Here is a 22,173-nt window from a genome sequence, read left to right on the forward strand (position 1 = left end):
ACTTGCAATTAGCCTCCGGGCAAGAATTTGCAATAAACTTTTCAATTAAATACCCTGTGATTGTCTATACACACTTCACACTGAGGTGTGAACAATCATTATCTAACGAGGTGCTAATTTGTTATCAGGTCTTAAATCTTCATAGTCCAGGTCTTGTCCTTGATCTTCTTAGATCTAGTCTTGTTTTGAATGCATAGTAGAATGTGAAATCAGCAGTTGTTGTTGTTGTTTTCTGTTGACCCAGTAGGACATTAACCTAAATCAAAACAGACTACAAAATGATACACAAGTTACCACCGGTGAAATAAAAGACATTCATGCCCAATACATCATCACCCCCATTGATATTAACTCTGACATTTTTAGCAGTGACACTATTCTACTTGTGGGGCGAGCGTTGTGATTGATAATACATGGGTACACTTGATCTATGGCCCAACTACAAGGTGTTTTGACACTTGTCGTGGATTAAGCCTGTGGTTATTTTTGTAGGGGGGTGGTGAATGAGAAGGGTGGGAAAGGAGGAAGACCAACAGTGGTGTGTGTGTGGTAAACACGGTTAGGGGCCTTCCTGCTGGGAGCAAGTGTGAACACCATTCACGCTTCATTACCAAAGTCAACGGCACAGGACTTCCACACATAGTTTGATGACATGGTGGTCTTGTTATGGGGCAATTGTGGAAATCTGTTGTTTGAAATAGTTTGAACATTGAAACATTTGGATACAAAATTCTTTTCTTTTTTTTCAAATTCAAGAGCTCATTTCACCTTCATTTTCAAAATGTTTCACAAATATTGTAACAATTGTAACATTGGGGTTCAAGTGCCTCCAACTGACCAGTCTACCTAGTCTAGACCTTTTAGCCTAGTGGTTAAGGCGTGCGTGGCTGTGATCTGGCTGCCCGGTGTCGACGTGGGTTCGAATCCCGGGGGCCAGGATCACTTGTTTCTACTCGCTTCTTCGTTTCACAATTTCAAAAGTCCATTTTTCAAAAGATTTGGAATTCTAATTTTGATTTTTAATGATTAAGTATTGCAAATTCTAAAGAAAACCCAAAGGTGATGTGTAGCTTATCCCACCTTGTAGCATGATGCCAATTGTAGAAATAATATCCTTATAACATGACAAAGTTCAGTATTGTTTTATTTCCCGTTTCATGTCATTCATCTTTTTTACATATTGCAAATGTATTTACACTCGAAACAAAGTCCTTAGGTCTGTAATCAGTCTGGTATCTTCTGTCATTTCTGTAATACATGTAGTCTTAAGATATGAAAGATTCTGTTGTTGTTTACATGCATTGTATTTTTTCCAGTTTCCTATCATTCATTTTATTTTTCCACATTGAAAATGGCACCAGAAGTAAAGTCCTGATATCACTCAGATTTCTTCTGTTGTTTCTTCAATACAATCTGTAGATATGAAAGATTTTGTTGGTCCTGTTTACATAGCGAAGGTGTGAAAAATTCCCCAGCAATACTGTAGCTGTTTCCTCTTTATCTTAACCAAACAGAGCTGGAAATAAGCTTATCCAGATTTGGCCAAGATTTGGTATGGGAACTGAGCAATGCATACAAACAGATTGGGCCAATTAGGAATTAGTAACTAAGCCAATTGTGTACACAGCCTTGCAGGGTTTGTACAGACCATCTGGATTTGGGGAAAATATGTTACTAAAATGGGTTTGGTTTACACTAGTGGGCAGGTGTACTAGGCTAAGTCTTTTGGCACGACTTTGATAGAAGAGCTACGGTAACCAGCAAATATGATTTCATCATTGAACATCAAATCGCTGTCTGCTAGATAAGTGTATTATTCATCTGAAGTACATCCAGTAGATACCCATCTGAGTAATACTCTAGGCTGTTGTAGTGCATTTTAATGCACACCTCCTTGATCACAGGAACCCCATTTCATGTCCCTTCCAAATGACGAATGCAGCTCCAACCAAGATGCCCTTCCCGGATTTGAACCAGGGTCTCCCAGTTACCAACCACCAACTTACCAACGTCATAAACACAAGCAAAACAGTTTCACACTACTTTTGCGTTCATGCTGACAATTCCCTGAAACCGTTTTATTCTGAACCGTTGCAGACTACCCTGGGAGGAGGTTCAGAATAAAACGGAACGAAACCGTTGCGGAGCGTTCATGTTCACAAATAGTTTGTGAACCAATATGGTTCGAACCGTTTTATTTTTTGCATCATGAACAGGGCCAAAGATAGGATGTACATCCGCACTGTCACTTTTCCAAAGTCAGAGTAGACACAATCCTCTATGTCTCTGTCAGTGCAGACAAGCTGAGATCCATCTGTTCACTGTGCTGGATATATCAGTCCTTTGACCACCCAAATGCTGTGAAATTGTAGCAAGGAGGATTGATGGCTGTTTGAACATGCAGTTGGCCCCCATATCTGTCACTGTCAATGTCAACAGGTGGCCTGGATATCTGTCTGAAGTGAAGTCATTTCCTATGAAGTTGTAATATATGCCAATGTGCACAACTCCTTCAGAATGTATCCTGTAAAGATTTATAACTTTAAGGCTTTGGCAATGTTAAAATCAAATTGTGCCTGTATCTTGGTTTGACACACAGTACAATATATAAGGTGGGACATTACGTCTTCCATTGCTTACAAAAGAGAATTCAAACCCTTCACTAGTTATAGACAATTACGTTTGTATAATCTAGTTTAGCCGCTTCTATACTAGTACCTATTTTGTACCCTGTTCTTTTATGTATGTTATTTGCAATTAGCCTTCGGGCAGGAATTTGCAATCAACTTATTATAACCTCCTTATATTTCGGCTTACTTTCATTTGTGTGAAATGTAGTAGCAAGAAAGTAAAAGTGTCAGATTCTGCAGTGTGTACTGTAGAAAAATAGGGAAACATATGTAGCTGTTTATTCTTCTCTGTTTAGTATACTTTATTGCATCTAAATTATAAATGTATAAATCACACCCGTTCCTGAGATGCTAAAGGAAGCATTAGAAGAAGAATAGGTGTCTGAAACCTGTCCATTTTTCCAGTCACTTTGTCTTGTGTTTGGTTGATCGGTTTTTGGGAGTATACCTTTTCCCAGGATGGCACGGTCCCTGCACAGGTATGCTTTATCCTCAGGTGGGCTCCTGTCATGGAAAAGTTGGCCCTACTTTGCCCCGTCCATGTTCCCCACCCTGGAACACTGGCGGGGAAATGAAGAAAGGACACGGTACACCGGCCGACAAAGGACAGTTTGTGTATGTAACCTCCCAGCCGTGTTATGGGGACAGGAGGATACCTATGTATCAGGTGAAGATATGCCAGGTGAACAATCGCTGGGCAGACTGCCAAAAGGGTGAAGCGCTGATCACCAAATGTTTGGCCGTGCTTCCGGGTTATGTTAGGGCTCTCTCTCTAGCGTTCGTCATTCCGTTTCTGATGCTCAGGACGAAGAAAAATTTCAAGTATTCTGAACCCCCTGACAGACAAAAATCAAAACATTCTGACATTTTTGTCAGGTCATCAACAGTGCAACCAAAGCTTACACAAATTTAAGATGAAGTTCGAATTGCTCAGAATATATCCCTTGCAGCACTGGATAAGGAGCCATCAAACTCAGAAGATGGATGAAAATCATGCAGTTAGAGCTGTAGAAAGCCTTTACCGGTAGTTAATTAAGCTTGTTAAACCAAGACCTTGAAGATAGAATGTCCTTCATTGAACTGTACAGTTAGTCAAGATTTTGTGTAAGAAGGCCACATCAGACACACAAAGATATGAAAGTATCTTTATAAGTTAGTGTAGGCTGCCTTAAGTCTAACTAAGTGGTTGTCCTATAAAGTGAAAAGATTTTCAGATTCCTCTGCACTGTGAGTTACGGCCATTCCTTCCTTGGAAGAGGTTAAATAGTGCTCTGTAAGTGTTACTTCTTACTAAATGGTAGCCAAGAATCCCTGTGTACTACACTATCAGAGGTGAATCTGTTTGTACCATGGCAGATACACAGCTAGAGCAAATGTTTCAAGGCTACTGCTGCATCATCATACCTGTTCCAAATTTCCTGTAGATCAATGATGCTTAGTAAATTTCCCACCCTTTCCGCCATTCGCCTCCCACCTGCATTCCTAACGGGAGAATCCGTGCCCCGTTTCCTGCCCCGCCGCTCGCTGCACGTGCCTCCCGCCACGCCGGTCCTGGTACACGGCATGCCACGCTTTCCGCCATGTCAAGAGAGGAGAGTAAAGGTCCCGCGGATCAAGCCTTTGTTTTGACCCAGGCATGAACATCACATTACAGGGCAGGGCTGCAATTTTTTCCATCCCACTCATTGTTTGGAAGCCCATGTTGTTAATTTTTATCGTTAAATTTATTATTTTATGCTTCGTAAACAAAAATACATTTTCGTCAATTTCATAAAGAGTTTTTGGGGGGACGGGTGAAAGTTTTGTTTGTCCCAATAAGCAAATCCCAGAACGGAAGACGGGTCCTTAGGACAGCCCTGAAACAGGGTTAGACATTGAAAAGTTTAAAAAGTTAAGAAACTTTCCCCACTTTTCAGTGTGTAAGGCGGTGTCGATTTTCATTTCTATAGTCTCTCGGCCACACAGTTCTCAAGACTTAAAGTACAGGTGTAAAAATTTTTGTGGAAAAATCCTGTGCACAAAACTTCTTATTTGGAGTTCTGATTCTCCAATGACAAAAAAAGTCACAATAAATGGGGAAAATAAAAGAGGTTCTTCTATTTCTGTTTGTAGAAACGATGTAGAGACACTGGGGTATGCCATCGTCTACTTTTCAACAAGTTTTAGAAACAGTTAAGTAGCCTTGAACTGCCCAGTTCCCATCCCTTGAAAGGCATGTAGAGGTACTCATAGGTGTGGAATGTCTTGGATGTCCAGGTTTTGTTACATCTCCACACTTTTAAATTCCTCCAGGCATGCCAGGGTCGCCCTCGGAAGACTTGCTGCAACTTGAGGGTGTTCTGACGTGAAGTAAACTTTTCTCCTCCATTTCAAAGGCAAGTGCCGCTTTTCGGAGATGCCTTTAGAAACGCTCTGTGACTGGGAGATGTTACCGTGAGTCAGCAATTTGCAAAGATGGTCTAGTGGCATCAGTGCATACTGATGTTTTTCTCAAAGGAGGGGGGAATTTAGTTACATGTAGGGGGTCTGCATGCTCTTTTCCTTAAGGCGTAGGCAGCCCATTTTGATTTCCTGTCATTCATAGGGAAAGCCGTCTTAATCACGTAATTCGTAGCGAGTCAGCGAGGCCACCAAATTTTGTGTAATTGCCGTCCTTGATTTTAGAGAAATATGTAGGGGGTACTTCTGAATTCAGTGTAAAGCATTATCAGAAGTACATCAGAAGTACCTCAAATTCGGCTATGGAACTGGAAAGTAAGGTTCTTGAGGGCTGAGAGTGAGGAAAACGAATTTCAGGAAAACTGTAACATTTACATGTCTCTTTTCAGGTGCACACCCATGTAGGAAGCTCATTGTGAATAGTTTATATAGCACACCTATTAATCCTGTTCCCCCCTGACCAGTAGCTGCTAACCAACAATGCCTGGTTGGTTAGGTGATACCTGAGCTGCCAAATGCTATCACAGCTGACAGACAGGCGCGTTCAGAGAATCGTGGGAACATCTGACAAGCATTCCTTCTTTGATTATTGATTTTACTCAATAAATCATCAACTGAAATCCTTAAAACGCTGTAGAATATTGATGAATTTGGTATAGTCAACCATTCGGTTTTGAATGGAAATTCTTGAACAAAATAATACATGTTGGACAACCTGTTGTTGAAAGCATTTAGAACCTGGCTCTGACACCACTTGGTGTAGCGTTTCTTGTATGTTTGTATAGCTGAGAGGCAATGTTGGTTTGTTTATATAGCTGATCAGCAGGCTCTGACAGCCCTGATATTTCTCTCCTTCCAACCAAGCAGGAAAATTGATGAAGGTGTTTGACTTTGGCGAGAGATCAACAGCATGTTTCCTTCAGTATGATCTGTAGTTTGTTGAGACGGAGTTCGAACTGTCTGAGGAACTGAAACCATACTTGAGACTTTGCCCATTTTTAGGTTCTGGTATAGACTTGTCTGAAGAGCGTGTTGAAGTTGACAACGATAATGCAGCAGTGCTATAGACTGAGTACAAACGTGAGCAAAAGAAGGTTTATACACAAATTAACACATTGAAGCAACAAAACTTTTGATATAAAAACTTTCATAGACAACTTTTTAAAATAGTGTACCTCAAAGTTGACCTAGCATTCAACAGTGCACCAAAAGAAGACAAAATTACATGTACCAGTATATTTTTTTCATTTTATCAACTTTGACAGTTTTGTTATAAACCACTAAGATAAAGTCCTGTATGATTCGGCTAGTTTTAGAAGGATTTCTATACAATAAAGCCTGCTCATTTGCTTGCTGTAGGTATTACAAGGTATTACAAGGGGTGAATTTTCCCCCCATTTCAACGAGCAAATTTCTGTCCCAGGACGGAGGGGTGGGTCCTGGAGACAGCAATGGTGGGAACGCTCCTTAAAGTTTGCTTTGACTGTAAGTAAGAACACTTCTGTCCACTGCCATATGGAAAATCTCTCTAAACTCCTTCAATAATCAAACTTCCCGAGCATGTCTGATTTGCTGCTGTCCACACTCCTTGGTCTGATTCTGTCAGCGAGGCACAGCTCATACTTTACCTCGGATTATTGTGATACCTCTGCAGCGTTGACATGTCACAAACAAGCTGTTTCTCATGGCTAAGGTTTTTAAACTTAAAAGTGCCAGACTCAGCTACTGAATAACAATTTGCTGAAAACGTTGGTACGCAAAGTCAAATTATTCAGTTACCACTCTACCATATATACATGTAAGATGTAGATAATATTGTGCAGGTTCCTTCAGGAGTAAAAAAGGAAAAAAATTCTGTATTCACTGACTTGCTGCCCTACTGAGAAAAGGTTATTCTATGTGAAATGCAGAGGTTTCACATACTGTTTTAAGTGATAAAGAATTTCTAGGATCTCCCAGATGGATTGAGGGAAAGATAATGTTAATACTGTACAGCTAAGGCTGTCCTTATGTAGAGGTACAATCAAAACTGCCCAAGAAGACCACTCAGGGGAGCGATGAAGTGTAAACAGGTGGTCACTATAGACAGGATTCTTAAAGCTTATGTCAATGGGGAAAATTATCTAAGGGACCACAAAAAAGAGGCTGCAATGGTTGTCCTTATGTAGATACATATAGGTTTGACTGTAGTTAGGACCAGGCCTGACTGGTCAATGCTAACCAGACCAGTGTTGTAGATACATATAGGTTTGACTGTAGTTAGGCACAGGCCTGACTGGTCAATGCTAACCAGACCAGTGTTGTGACATGCTGTAATCCTCACTGATCCCTGTTATCAGTCACTAGGGACATGTCTGGCGTTCTGGAGTACCTGTGCTGGTCTAGTGATCTCTGATCCTACTGGTGGATCACTGTAGATCCTAACCAGTGATCCTAAGATTAGATCCCAGCCTGTCAGTTGTATCGCTTCTGAAAGGACTGTCCGACAATCCTGGGTAGAAAAAAGGACCCCAGTACTACAAAGTGTACTGGGGTAGTTCCATGTTCCATTTAACCATTGATGTAAAGCTTACAATGTATTCATTTATTACTAAGCTTGTGTACTGGGCATCTGCCCAGTGCTAATGTAGCACTTCCAATTATCTTCCACTCTGGGTCATGCATTTGAGGTGTTTTAGAATAAACTCCTGAAGCCGCATGATTTTCAGATAAATGATGTTTTTAATCAATCGGATGATAATTGGTAGCGCTACGTTACATGGAAGTCCAACTGAGAGGAATACCCCTATTTCATGGACAAACTTTGTATATTTTGTTAGGATCTTCTCAGACTTTACCCAGCTAGTAGAGTGAACCTGTCCCTTTTCTGAATCCAGGATGAGACACAAAAATCCACACTTTGAGCATGTAGAACAACATACAACCCTTGTTTAAAAAGAGTTTTGACTTTGCTCCAATGTATGTCAAGAGAGAGTTTATTTGTCAGTGACACATTTTGTAGTTGCCAACGTAAGTTTCTCACAGATAGAATTGGCAGAATGCATTAAAAACAAATGTAAAGTATCCCAACAGAACGGAACAACAAGGTTTGCTTATCTGTGATCTTTAGGCAAGTGATATTTGAAGAATTTGAATGGCACGAGCAAAAGGCATTGAACAGTAGAACGAGTCAGGCTCTTTTAGCACATTTTTGAACCGACACTCACGATAATCGCTTCCACCACCAAAGTATGTGCTTGTGATTAGACCTAACCAATGTCCGGCAAGTGTCGGCTCAGACCCATCCAGAAGTGAAACTGTTTCTCACGATCTTAAGATAGCAAGCGGCCATTCTGAAAGTGAAATTGTCCAGAACAGGAGTTTCCTTCAACTTCAAGACTTTTGTGTTCCTGACACAACAAATAAAACAGCTTCTCCTTTTTGTTTAGACCACAGAAAGAGACAGTAGACTTTTCTGCAAACAGAAGCTAGAAAGAAGAGCTTTTTTTACCTCTCACAAGTACTTCACCTCACTTGAGTCGCCGTACTTACGGGTCTTTAGCATCTAACCAAGCATGAAAAGTCTTCCCTTAGCCGGGCTAGTGGTGTAACAATGTTTTGACATGGGAGATGGTAGCTGATAGGCATTCCTGACAGTAAGTGTAGGGAAAGGACACATTCCCATGAACTGACTTTGTGAGTAGTGTTCCAGAGAGGGAAAGGGCTGGGCTCACAAGTTCTGTGTCATTGCTAGATGATATTATTTCTAGATAATGAAGCAAATTTTGTGCAGAGAAAATTTTCATACTGATAACAAACTGCTCTCCAGTAAAGTTTGTCATTAAGAGATTGCACCACTGCTGACAAAAACATTTGATATACACAATGTTTCCTCAGAATTTCCTATGTATTTTTAGTGTCACACTATTTATAATAATTTACATTAAATTTGTAGTTACTGTTCCCAATATAGAATAGCAAAGTTCCAGGTTTTAGACTTACTGTTCAGTATACAGTCAAACCTGCCCAAGGCGACCACCCGGCGGACCGGGCAAAAACGGTCGCGATGGACAGGTGGTCGCCATGAAGAGGATTCCACTCACATGTTTCCAGGTCGAGGTTTTCAAATACAGTACGTAAATGGATGGAAATTATGTGAATTTAGACAGCATGACCCCCACCAGGTTCAATTCTCATTGACAGAAAGATCCTACAAAAATTTTATTTTCCGTTATCGTTGTAATAATTGTATACCGCTACATCGTGTAAAAATTTTCGTCATAATTTTGACTACAAAACAATGGTTGCCTCAATAATCTCGCAGCGCCCTCCCGCATTCACACGTTACACACACGCACATCATCGAAGTTTTAAGGCCTAAGACAAATCCCGAGATAACACCTGCTGGCCCCAGCCTTTTTTGGGGCGCCGACCGCTGGATAAAAGGGTCAAAAAAGTTTTCGATCTGACAACTAAAGATGAAAACGGAACGGTGTGATTTCGTCGCGCCACCAAGCTCTGTGCGACCGCATGGAAATGTAAGTCAGTGCAGCAGAACGCACAGCGTCCAATAAAGGTTTGTGAGATTCATGGAAATAAAAAGAAAAAAAGAATATCAATTTTCATCAATAACTAGAGTATTCACAAATGTTCATACACAAAAGCATCGTGTTTTAGAAAGGTCAGCGATACGTCAAATCCGAGCCGCGCCAAATCCAAGATGGCGTCGGGACCAAGGAACAACATTTCTCGCCCGATGTTTTGCCCGCCGCGAAGTCATATTTCGGTGGAATTTAGTAAGACACAGTGACATTTTTGTTGAAAATTCAAAAATAGATAGTAATTTCTGTGAAATCTGACTTTTTGACGCCATGCACTACGTATTCGTTTTGAAAATTGAGTTTAAACCGACCGGAGTTCGCGGTAAACTATAAGATTACGATAGGCACAACAACATCACAAACATTTGTCTTTTTACAATTTTTATAGGGGAACGTTTTATCAAAACACTTCATGGAGGAATCTATGCTATAACATTGCTATTCCATATATTTTTGTCCTTATTTTTGTCCTTCAAAGTCTTGAAAACATTTCCATGAAATCCGACAGCAAAATGATCCGATGTCACCACACGCTTGAAAATTAGGCGGCCGCCATGGGCAGGAATTGTGCTCTGTGCGGTCCCAAATCGTGGCGGTCGCGGTCGCGTTGGACGGGTGGTCGCCTTGGGCAGGCAGCTTAATGCTTGTGCCTATGGGGAAAATTTTCGGGACCAAGAAAAAGCGGTTGCCATGGCCAGGTGGTCGCGTTGAAAAGGTGGTCGCCTAGGCAGGTTTGACTGTAGTCTAGTAAGTTGCCATTGACTGTACCCATTACAATCATCGGGCACTAAAACTTGATTGACATAGTGATTGTTTGCAGTCCTTTCAATGTACCAAATTCCCATTTTTGTAGCCTGGTATCCAAACCTATTATACTTTTATAGCTACTGAGTCTCTTCTGTCCTCTTCGATTATTGAATAATTAATTAAAATAAGAGGATGAAGAAACTCGTCAGCTAGAATAAGTTTGGATACCAGATGACCATCTTTGTAAAAGCCAGCATCAAAATGAATGACGTGTCTGCACAGTCTCTTTCCCTCCCAGAAAACCTATTTTGTTTGGAAACATCCTGAGCTTCTCGGACACTCCTCTGAAGTCCAGTCCTGTTTGTGCTATGGGACAGTGGGTAGCAGGTCTGGTTGTTTGTACACGGAAGATAGGATCTGCTACATAAACTCTGTGTCCACTCCTGGCAGTACTGGTACCTGATAAACAGTGGGCTGGGAACCAGGACCAAAAGGAGAGTGGGGGAAAACAGCTCCTGTTTTTCCTGGCTCTACGTATACCCTGCGGAGAGATAAAGTAATTAGGATCTTGTTGGAGTTGGGTATCCCCTCTGGTCCCTTAGTGCCTCTGAGTGTGGGAAAGTTTGGGAATGGGAAAGCCACTGGGATCTGTGCAATGAAATGGGAAAAAAATGGCTGGTTAATCAAAAAGAAGTGTCGAATGAAAGTTGAGACAAATAAATGTAGCACTACACTAGTGCTATGCAATTGTTTCATGACATATGCAATACAGGGGGTGCTCCCTGCGAAAAGAAACCCTTGAAAATGACCGGAGACTCCATTTTTGAGCAAGTGGTCCCATTTTTTGGATGTTTTGCAATACTCTTGATATCCTGATTTCAAAGAAAAAAAGGATGCCTCCAGCCTCAGCAGGCCATAGCAAAGAAAGAAAAAGGGTCCAGACCGGACGCCAAGACTCTCCTTGGCGGGAACGCTGTCCACAAGTCCCAAGTGCTTGTGAGTGTGGGAAAGTTTGGGAAAGCCACCGGGACCTCAGCAACCTTGTCAGTTTGTAGTCTTCTCAGCACTCTTTTTACTCTGAAGCTGGTACATGTAGTCCTATGGGATATTGAACAGAATTGTCAGCAGTGCTGGGAAAAATGGCTTTGAAGTCTGTTCACAGAGTTTGGTGAGAGCCTAGAAACAATATTGAGAATTTGAGAGAATGTGTCATTTTGCCAACCCCCCATAGTGGCACGCTTTTTGGATGGGGAACGGTATTGAAAGCAGTACTGAGAAAGAATGACTCTGAAGCCAGGAGTTTAAGAATATCAAGAGAATGACACTGTCATTTTGCCAACCACACATCACTCTTTTTACTCTGAAGCTGGTCATCCTATGGGAAGGGGAACAGAATTGTCAGCAGTTCTGAGAAGAATGATTTTCCCAGAGTTTGGTGAGAGCCAGGAAACAAGTACTGTTCCCAGGCAATTTCTTTCCACCACATTTCCTGTCTTGGGAATATGGACAGGTACAAAAAGGAAGTTCAATGATATGAAAGATTTTGCATGACACACTTCCAGTGATTCTAGGAGGCTGAAATGTGAAAAGTACACATGGATGACATCTCTATTATAGGTCTCTATAGGCCTGACCTCCATACAGTATCTCATTTAGAACTGCTTCGATGGAAGTAGGTGTGATAGTGAGGCAAGATGAATTCAGAGTGGTCATAAGGGTCCTTGTTATAAGTAATATTGAGTGTATTCATGACAAGTTTCCAAAGAGGAACAAAACTTGGTACACTTATCAGTCTTGAATATCTAATAAGTGTGCCAAGTTTCGTTTCCTCTCACAACGAGAGTGGACCTTCTCCCACCTCCTCCTAAAGCCGGACCTGAACCAGTGACTCCTGTATGAACCCTAACCTAATGCCACCTCTTCTGTCATCTTTTGTTGGAGAACTTCACTTGTGAACTGGCGGGAGACAAAATAGAACTCAGCTGTAAAAACCATCCTAGTGTCAGGGTCAGAGAACTGACCAGCGGCAGGGACTGCATCAAAATCATGACCTGACCTTGGTCCATGACCTCTGACCCCCCAGGGGTCAGTAATGGAGTTACCATGTTCCATCTCCTGTCCAAGCTCTCTGTGAAAAATGGTTATGGAATTTCTACATCATTCCCAGTAGGTTAACTATGCTTTGATGTTCCCTTGTGAACTGGAATGTGCATTAACTTTGATTTGAGACTCTATTACGGTCGGGTTAAAGACCTTACAAGGCCTGGGGCAAAATCCTTGTACCTGTCCAATGGAATAGGGCTTTATTCACTTCACACCACTTAATACTGTAAGTCCCTGTAGCGCCGCAGGCTGTTCTTAAGGCCTACATGTAGATTTAGGGCTTCTGTGTGCCTTTGACACAGGTTTAGATCCTATAATGCTCAATACCAGTTCACAGCCTGGTCACAAATTGAAATTATCAGACACTATATAGCACTTGAATACGTGTAGTATCATTTGTAGCATATCAAAACCAGAGGTTCTGTTACAGTACTGTAAAAAGCTGCTAGAGGGCCCATGATCAAACTTACCTGTCATCTTGCTTACCCACAGGCCAAGTTTCCATTAAAGATTTCTTAGTTATGCTTTCCAGTGTTCACACAGATACAAGTTGACAAAAACACATACACAAGCAAACAAACACACACACACATAGACCAGCAAAACATAACCTTCTTGGCAAAGGTGACTATGGTACAGCAATTCTCGAGCAGTGGTTATTTTGTTGTTATATCTTGTCCCTTCCACCTGCTGATGTGCACCTGTTTCTTGATGTTCACCAGGTGTCCTGGAGAACATGGCTGCAGCTGGCCAGGTGCACCCACAGGTGCCTCCCCCATTCCATGATAAAGCTGGCCACTGCAGGTGTTGTACTTATAACAGGTATGTAAGAAAGATGAGTAAGGGTTTGTGTCCGGCTAGATAGCTTGGTGCACTGTCAAACTTGTACAAGTGACCACCTCTACATAAGGACCACCTAGCCATTGTGGTAGCTTCTTGGCGGTTCCTTAGATGATTATTCCCACTGACACGAGCACCCTGTCTATAGTTTAGTAACCACCTGTCCACATAGACCAGATTTTATGTGGTCTTCTTGGGCAGTTTTGAAAGAAAGCACATCAGAGGGGAAGTTAGGCCTTCAGTTCCATGCATTATAGGAAAGCCTGAGACGTCAAACTTCTGTACCTAAAAGAACCCAACACACTTATTTAGAAGAGCAGGAGTGAACTGGTGTGCTTGGCCAAATTGGGTACATTGCATGTTCTTTCTCCCATCACTCAGTGGTCAATGACCAAAAGGAAAGGAATTAGGTGCACTTTAGACCTACGACATTTTACAGTCGTGCGATCATAGTCGTGGGCGACGTCGCCGGCGACGGTATTTTTTGGCCATCTAAAGACGATCAAAACAATCGTGCGACGGCAATAAACGGGGAATCCTTGAATTGTCGTGCGACCACCTCGGACCCAGTCGTGCGACGTTCAGCGGGGGGGGGCTGTGGCTGTTTTTTCTCGTCTAAAGAAGAATCGTCGCCGGCGACAGAAGTGGGTGATATGCTAATAAGCCTACAGCGTGCTGTTTCCTGTCCGGGAAGGAAAGTTTCTATGGTTTTCTTTGTAAATATGCATGCAGTCAGCAATGGAAACATATTTTTCTCATCCGAAACCGGTTATTCCGGCGCGACGCCCTGCTACCAGTGGCTACTTCTCTAGTATGCCCCTATTCCTCGATCCCCAGGACATCCCCGGCGGCGGCCACGAACTCGGGTTAAATCCCGTCCGTCTCTGTACCAGCCTCAATCTCTTTCTTTGTTAAGCACCCTTCTCAACGTCTCATCTACAGGACAACAGTTGTTGCAAAGTCAGTAAAAGCTTCATCTTTTGCGTGAAGAAAACAAGCGGTTCCCCCGCCATTTTGAATTTGAGCGCAAGAGGTCACTTTGGGTCACACGCGCACATCGATGGAATTCTGCGCCGTGGGGTTCAGGTGATATTTCCTGACCGTGTGTCTAAAGAAAACCGTCGCCCACGACGATGATCGCACGACTGTATAACATCGTAGGTCTAAAGTGCACCTTAGCTTCTGACATTACACATGTAGTTTCATAGGTTGTCATGTTACATGCAGTACCATGTAATGGGGTAGGTGGTGCTTTTGTAGTCAGCTGCTGTGTGCAGTAGGGAATGTCAGAAAGATGTCTCCAGTATCATTGTCACATTGTCACTCTTACATTTTTATGGTCAGCCACATAAAACTTTGAAACAGATGCATTATTTCTTGATGTTTGAAACATTATATTGCAGCTGAAGGATTAATGTTGATATTTTTAATATTATAAAGAGTCAGAAATATAAATAGTTCTGTAAGTACATAGTAGTTGGGAACTGAAATATAAAAGAAAAGTGTTTTAGTTTAGATCGAGAACCCCTTGGACAAATACTCTGACCTGAACGTTTCATCTGTGTGTTCTACATGTAACATGTCTGTGGAGTTACCTCTGGTCTATTTCAGTTGTTGTTGTCTGGTGAGAAACAAATAGCAAACTTGTTTTTTGCCGCAAGTGGTTTTGTCTCTTTGTTTGTCGTATGTAACCACAATACTGACAGTTTAAAAGACCTACTAGACAGCATTCCATCCATGTATGATCATGGTAAGACAGTTGTTTTTATCCAGACCCTATACTTATTGCACACTTACATCCCACCCTACACTTGTCGTGCTCACAACTTATGATAATCACATACTTTCAAGGTCAGTAAGTCAAGGAGTGCCCCCCTCCCCACCCAACTTACTTGCACTGTACACATTTATATGCTCTTAGTGCGTTTCTCGCTAGTTGATGAAAGTCATTATTAAGTATAACTTCCTTTAATAAGAGACCCTTACAATAACAGAAATAACTAGAATTAACACATACACAAACTTTCCCCTGTTATATGTGTTTTTTGTGATATCACGTATGTATATACAGCCCAATGTTTATAATGCAGCAATTATACTGAAATGTATGCTTCAACATGGTTAACCAAAAGGCATGTGGAGAAATGCCAGCATCAGCTTTCCTCTTCCATCAGTCCTATCAATTGGTCAGTCTACTCTGTGATCTCAACAAAATTCAAAATTGCCCTGCCAGCCAGTAATTAGCCAAAGATCCAGCCTTAGTTTGCTTGAGTTTGCAACAACCACTGTCACTTTCCTGTCAAAATATCAATTATGTTCAGTCCAAAATTCTCAATGACATTCAACAACAAGAAGAGAAGACTACAGAACATTCACGGTGGTTTCTAACGTACAATTTCGTCTTACCATGACATTTCGATGTTCATGATTTGTAAAGGTCAGGGTGAGAGTAATGACCTGAAGGAATGGGGCAGGCTGCAGCACACCTGACTATTGTTGGCGACACACGTTCTCGATTTGCTAAAACACTTTCCAATTTTGTTTGAAGGTTTGTTTACTTATGAGAAGCTCTAAGGCAGCCTGCAGGCCACTTTACATTGAAGTCCTGACAGAAAATATTACAAAGATAGACTGTCAGATTATACATGATTAAAGTCCTAATCTAAATTTAGAACTGTTCGGGACAATACTTTGTAAAATACTGCTGACAGAAACATTCTGCGTTTCACCCCCAACTGTGATCACCTTGATTGTGATTCTGATAAAAAGGAGTCATTAGAACTATTTACATGACGTTGATGCGTCCTGTCATATCCGACCTTTCGCAGTGTCTTCAGCGGCGAAAAACAACACCTGAGTTTCTCAGTCCTTCATTCCAAGCAAATTTACTGGAAGGAAATGTCCGTAGGCAGTCTTCGGTGGAAAGGTATGTTGGTATGATGACAGGGGTTTCACAGACCATATCACAATCGGACGTGCAGCCAAATGACCCAGAACGGCGAAGATTATACATAATTCTCCCTGTGATACAATAGGACCCATTGTATGCCTTACCTACAAGCAACCTTGCCCAAGGGTAAACAACAGTAGTTCATACACACCTGTAAAGATAGAGATCAGCACTTAAGATGTATTTCTTATCTTTGCCTGTGTGTACTGATAACGTCTGCAGGGCTCGAAATTCTTTTTTGGAAAAAGGTGCACTGGTGCACCCATCCAGAAAAATTAGGTGCACAGAAAAAAAGTTTGGTGCACCACATAAAATGAAGTTGAATGTCAACAAAACATAAGTTTGACGCTACTGCCTCTCTTAAGAACTTCAATCTGTAGTTCTATCCAGATTTCAAATTTCAACCAAGCAATACATCAAATAAAGTACAACAAAAGGTTGTATTGCTTTTTCTGATACTTACACTTCAAGAATATTCTGTATGCTAGTGTACAAGAGAACCGTTACCCTATAGAGTACAAAAAATATCTAGGTGCACCGGTGCGCCCACAGTCAAAAATTAGGTGCACAGCTCCAATTTTGGGTGCGCACAGGTGCACATGCACCCACTATTTCAAACCCTGGTCTGTCAAGAGGACTAAGGTAATTCACTATACTCAATGCTATCGTTGGACTTACCAGGATTTATCTCAATGGACTTAAATAGAAAATTTAAGTACATAATGACATGTGACAACCCATGCATGGTATACATTGGGAAATTTATCAAAGAATGTCTAGACGTAAGAAACTCCTCCAATAATTGTAAAATCCCATTGTCATCCCATACTACTACACTATATTGTATAAGATAGACTAGTACACCATATTGTATAAGATAGACGGATTAGCCTAGTAGAATGGTATCTATGTACCAGTGAATGCCATACTCTGTACCTTGTACAATTGTTGAGCAATAAAGTTATCCAGTATAACTCATTACAAGACAACAATCTTTATTGACACAACAAAGTACAGATTCTGAGCTTTCTCATTACATATTGTCTCAATATGTTAGAATGATAGTTCTCGTATGTGAAGTTAATGATTTAGAATATTTCTATAAAGTAAGGACAACTCATGCATTATATCAATGAAATCATTACATAGATTTTCTTTGCATAAACCATTTCTTGTTTGACAAGGTATGGACTTTTAAGTTAACATCTACTAACATAATTCCACCAGGGTACATAATTCCACCACCCTGAAAAGATACGTCCAAACAGATCTCCAACCCAACGTTCCCCAGTATAATGCGCTCCTGTATATCTATAAACTGTGCATACCTGGGGGGTGTTGCACCAGAGATTTCTCAAACCCTCTGTTTTTCAAAGTGGCAAATTTATGTTACCTGTCGGAGGTTACATGTGAATGTTTTTGTATGGAGGGCTTGAAATACTTTTTCTCTGTTAAATAGTTCTTCTTCCTCCGGTTTGGTAGCCAACATTGACTTGTTGATGAATCTGCTACACAATTCTATACATCTAAAGAGGGTTCTTGATTTGCACCACTGGAGAAAAGTTATGGCATTCAAATTCTTGAATGATCCCTGACATATAACTTACTTTCAGGCCAGTTATTCTTTATGATCGCATCCTTAAGATTGACTAAGACAGCGCCTATATATTTGGGTCAGGATTAGCATCGAAGGACGAACTACACAAAGAAAAGTTAATCCTAAGTCTAAACATCTTCATCCCTCTTCAGTGTGCTTTTGTTGTCCATGAATATCATCTTATGGGGTTGATTTAAACTAACAATGATGTTATTTTGGTTGTTTGCTTTGTTCTGAGACATTAGAGTCTAATATCCACTTGTTCCAGTAAGAATTTACCAGCAGGAGACAATGCAGTTATTAACCTTTAGCATACTGAAGTTAGGATTTGGCAACCTCTTCTTTATTGGTTATAGGGTCAGGCAGCAGGGAGATGATTAAGGTATATCTATATATGTGTCGCATCTGGGCCGGGATAACATTCGATACGGGTGTTCTGGAAAGGTCTATATTTTACGGTAGTTGCACAGGCTTCAGCGATGTATTGCACGAGCTTCCATTGAATGATTCGAACACACTTAGCATGCACCGAGTGCACCGCTGTCAAAAATTTGAATACAGGATCTGAACATTTGAATTCATGTTGCCTTTTTTTGATTGTTGGTACAATCTTTTCTTCAAGGTCACAAACTTTTCTCAACTTTAAGTGCATTTCACATTGGAATGTGTGGGGTTTTTTTTTATTCCTTATCACCCTCTGTCCCAGCCCTCCTTCAGACGTCAGACAGCCTTCTCCCGCAGCTGTTGGGCTGGTACCTCAGGATTTGGAATATACTGTGTTGTATTCTCTATGTACAGTGGCGGCGGCACAGGGGGGCAAGGGGGGTGGTTGTTGGGAGGGCGCCGTTCCCCCAAAATCAAGCTGAAACCCTTCTGAAATTTCTTTGACAAATAGAAATGTCATTAAACTTAGCTTGCTCTTCCAACAAAATTTGCCCCTCAGAATGCAGGGAATAGCATTTCGGGGGGCCTAGAGTTCAAATCTTCCCGGGGGAGCATGCCCCCCCCCCCGACCCCCTAGTATTGTCGCGCCTCGACATAGTTACGTTTCATCTCAAATTATCTCGCCCTCATACAAAATTTTGTGCCACCGCCTCTGATGTATAATGCTATGATGATGCAAAATTTAAAATGTAAACAGGTCGCACTCAAAGCATAATGCTTGATACAAGCAATGTAAACATTGGCCCCTCTCTTGCAAAAGAAATTGATGAAACAGATATTTCTCCTGAGTCATACCTTTTAAATTCGTACCCACCTATAAGCTCTTTTGAAGAACCCACCGCAACGGAAATCCATGATATAATTATTAATTTAAAAAACGCAGCTCCTGGCCAAGACGAAATAAGTGCCTTGCTGTTAAAACAGATTGTTCCCGAAATTCTAGAGCCAATAACACATGTTTTTAAGACTTCTCTGAGAAACGGAGTAGTGCCAGCAGACCTTAAAATAGCCAAAGTTATACCATTGTACAAAGCCGGAGATCCGTGTGTTTTCACCAATTATCGTCCAATATCAATCTTACCGGCCTTCTCAAAAATCTTGGAAAAATTAGTTTATAAACGGATTGTGAATCACCTTGAAATCAATAATATATTATATGCGCATCAATATGGATTTCGAAAAAATACTCGACATATATGGCACTCTTGCAACTTGTTGACAAAATCACCACATCCTTAGAAAATAACGAATACACGATAGGAATATTTCTTGACCTTTCCAAAGCATTCGATACAGTAGATCACAACATACTTCTCAACAAACTATTCACCTATGGATTTACCGACTCTGCCCTTCGTTGGCTAAAAGACTACTTAACTAACAGAAAACAGTTCGTCTCTAATAGAAATAATATTTCCTCCCAAAATGTCTTAACATGTGGCGTACCACAAGGATCCATTCTTGGTCCCCTCTTGTTTTTAATTTATGTTAACGACTTGGCATCCGTATCAAATAAATTATTTGCTCTGTTATTTGCAGATGATACAAACTTATTTATGTCCCACAAAAATTTTGACACGTTAGTAACATCTATGAATAATGAATTGTATAAGATAAATCAATGGTTCAAGGCAAATAAATTGTCCCTTAACGTAAAAAAAACTAATTTTATTATCTTTGTAGGAAGGAACAAGAAATACGATAAAGAAAAGGCTAGGATCTATATTAATGACAATGCTATCAATCAAGTAAGTCACACCCGTTTTTTAGGCGTAATTATAGACGAGAAACTTTCATGGAAGAACCAAATTGATTTTGTTTGCAAAAAAATTTCCAAAAACATAGGCATCATTAGAAAAGTCAAATCTTTGCTGTCACGAAACATATTTATGGTTCTTTATTACAGTTTGATTTACCCTTATCTAACTTATTGCAACATAATTTGGGGTAGTACGTACACAACATCCATCAATCCTGTTTACCTCCTTCAAAAGCGCTTTGTACGAATAGCAGCCAATGCGTCATTCGCAGCACACACAGCAGCTCTGTTTCGTGATTTAAATGTTATGACTGTATTTGACATCAATAAATTTCAAATTGCCTTATTTGTCCATAAATTTGTCCATAATAGCTCTTCCCTACCTGAACAATACAAAGGTCTTTTAAATTTCAACTCAGATATCCATCACCACTATACGAGACAACATAATCTTTTAAGATCAATTAAGACAAAAACTACTCAAAAACAACATACAATAATGTTTAGAGGCCCCACCGTATGGAACAATCTCAGCCAAATTCTACAGTCCTGCTCGTCTTTACCTAGTTTCAAAAAACTTTTAAAGATAGATGTCATAGAACATCCAAGTATTACTTTCTCCTGATTTGTTTGTTTTCCTTGTTTTCCACTTTTCCTTTGGTATCTGATGACAAAATAATTCATATGATTGTTATTTTTGTATAATTTTGACCTATTTCTTTATAAATTGTTATTCATTATAATACTTATTATGTTTACAACTCAAAATTTACTTTGTAGTTCCTCTTCTTTTCATTTGTTTCATTAGGATTTATGTTAAAATTCCAATTTCTTCTTTCGTTAGTTTTTCTTAGTTTCGATGATATATAATTTTGTAAAAATCCCATTTGAGTAGTTTAGGGGAGGCCCCCGAAAAGCCGTATAGGCTTCTGGCCTCTCCTGCATGTATTCTTTACTCTATTTCTCTTTGTTTTATATTGTACATATGCGAAGAAACAATAAACAAACAAACAAACAATAAACAAACAAACAATAAGCATTGCAAAATGTACTTATGTATTAACGTTATAAGTAAGTGAGTAATATGTAGACTGTTCCCATCACAATATACATGCATGACTGAGCATTAAGCAACTACATGTACCTTAGACATATAACCTGAGATAGACAGGCCTCATCACCTATCTACTATAATCACAGGCTGGACAAAGAGAAGTCCTTGAATATGTCTTCACATTAGAACTCTGCTGATCCAAGGGTTGGTGGGAGATGACCCAAGATGACCTCTGTCATTAGACAGGTCCAGGACAAAAGCAGTGTCCTTCAGCAGACACCTTCAGAATTACAGCCCTGGAAACGGAGAGTCCGAACGTGCACGTTGCACAGAGGCATTCAACAGTAAAGACATCTACCATCTTTGATAGACTCTAGACTAGATTTATATTCCTATAGATGTCATCAGTGTTCTCGCCAGCCTGAAATTTTTACCCGTCATTTAAATTTTGTTTCGGGGAAGAACATATCGAGCGCCGAAGGCGCGAGGCGTCGCGCCGGAGGCGTGACCATTCTAGGGGGGTCCGGGGGTATTCTCCCCCGGAAAATTTTGAGATCTAGACCCTCTGAAACGCTATTTCCTGCATTTTGAGGGGCAAATTTCCTGGTAGAATAAGCTTAGTTTAATGACATCTCTTTCGGTGAAAAATTACCCAAATGTTTCAGGCTTAATTTTTTGGGGAGGCGTGCCGTCATCGCGGAAATATCGAATGTTCACAACTTCACACACAAGCTACACTTCTATGTTGTATACAATCGGCAAAGAAAAGAAAATTTAGCGCAACAAAACTTTATTACGTATCAGCTACGTCCTACAAAAATGCACACAGAATAAGTCGGCAAAAATAAAACACAACTTTTCAACACTTGTTCCGTATGCGCCCTGTAAATATTGAACGTAATGAGGAATTTGACACCCTACTTTGAGAAAGAACGCAATGAAGACGTCCAATTTTTTGTCCCATGTTTTCCGCGGTTAATTTCTCCGGTAACTGCACTGAATGTGTTCAAAAGTTGTCGATTCAAGCCTT

General features: G+C 40.6%; 1 protein-coding gene across 2 annotated transcripts in view; it reads left to right on the forward strand.

Annotated features, from left to right (window-relative positions):
- Nucleotides 1-22,173, forward strand: part of LOC136442417 (exonuclease mut-7 homolog) — a 62,365-nt gene that overhangs the window by 17,786 nt on the left and 22,406 nt on the right. Inside the window, exon 21 of one of the 2 annotated variants that reach the window (XM_066439260.1) lies at nt 13,222-13,321. The exons of the other annotated variant lie outside the window; for it this stretch is intronic. Coding sequence (XP_066295357.1) covers nt 13,222-13,321 — 100 coding nt within the window. The remainder of the gene's footprint in view (nt 1-13,221; nt 13,322-22,173) is intronic. 2 annotated transcript variants of the gene reach the window in all.

The sequence above is a fragment of the Branchiostoma lanceolatum genome, chromosome 9, assembly GCF_035083965.1.
Source record: "Branchiostoma lanceolatum isolate klBraLanc5 chromosome 9, klBraLanc5.hap2, whole genome shotgun sequence".
Lineage (NCBI taxonomy): Eukaryota > Metazoa > Chordata > Leptocardii > Amphioxiformes > Branchiostomatidae > Branchiostoma > Branchiostoma lanceolatum.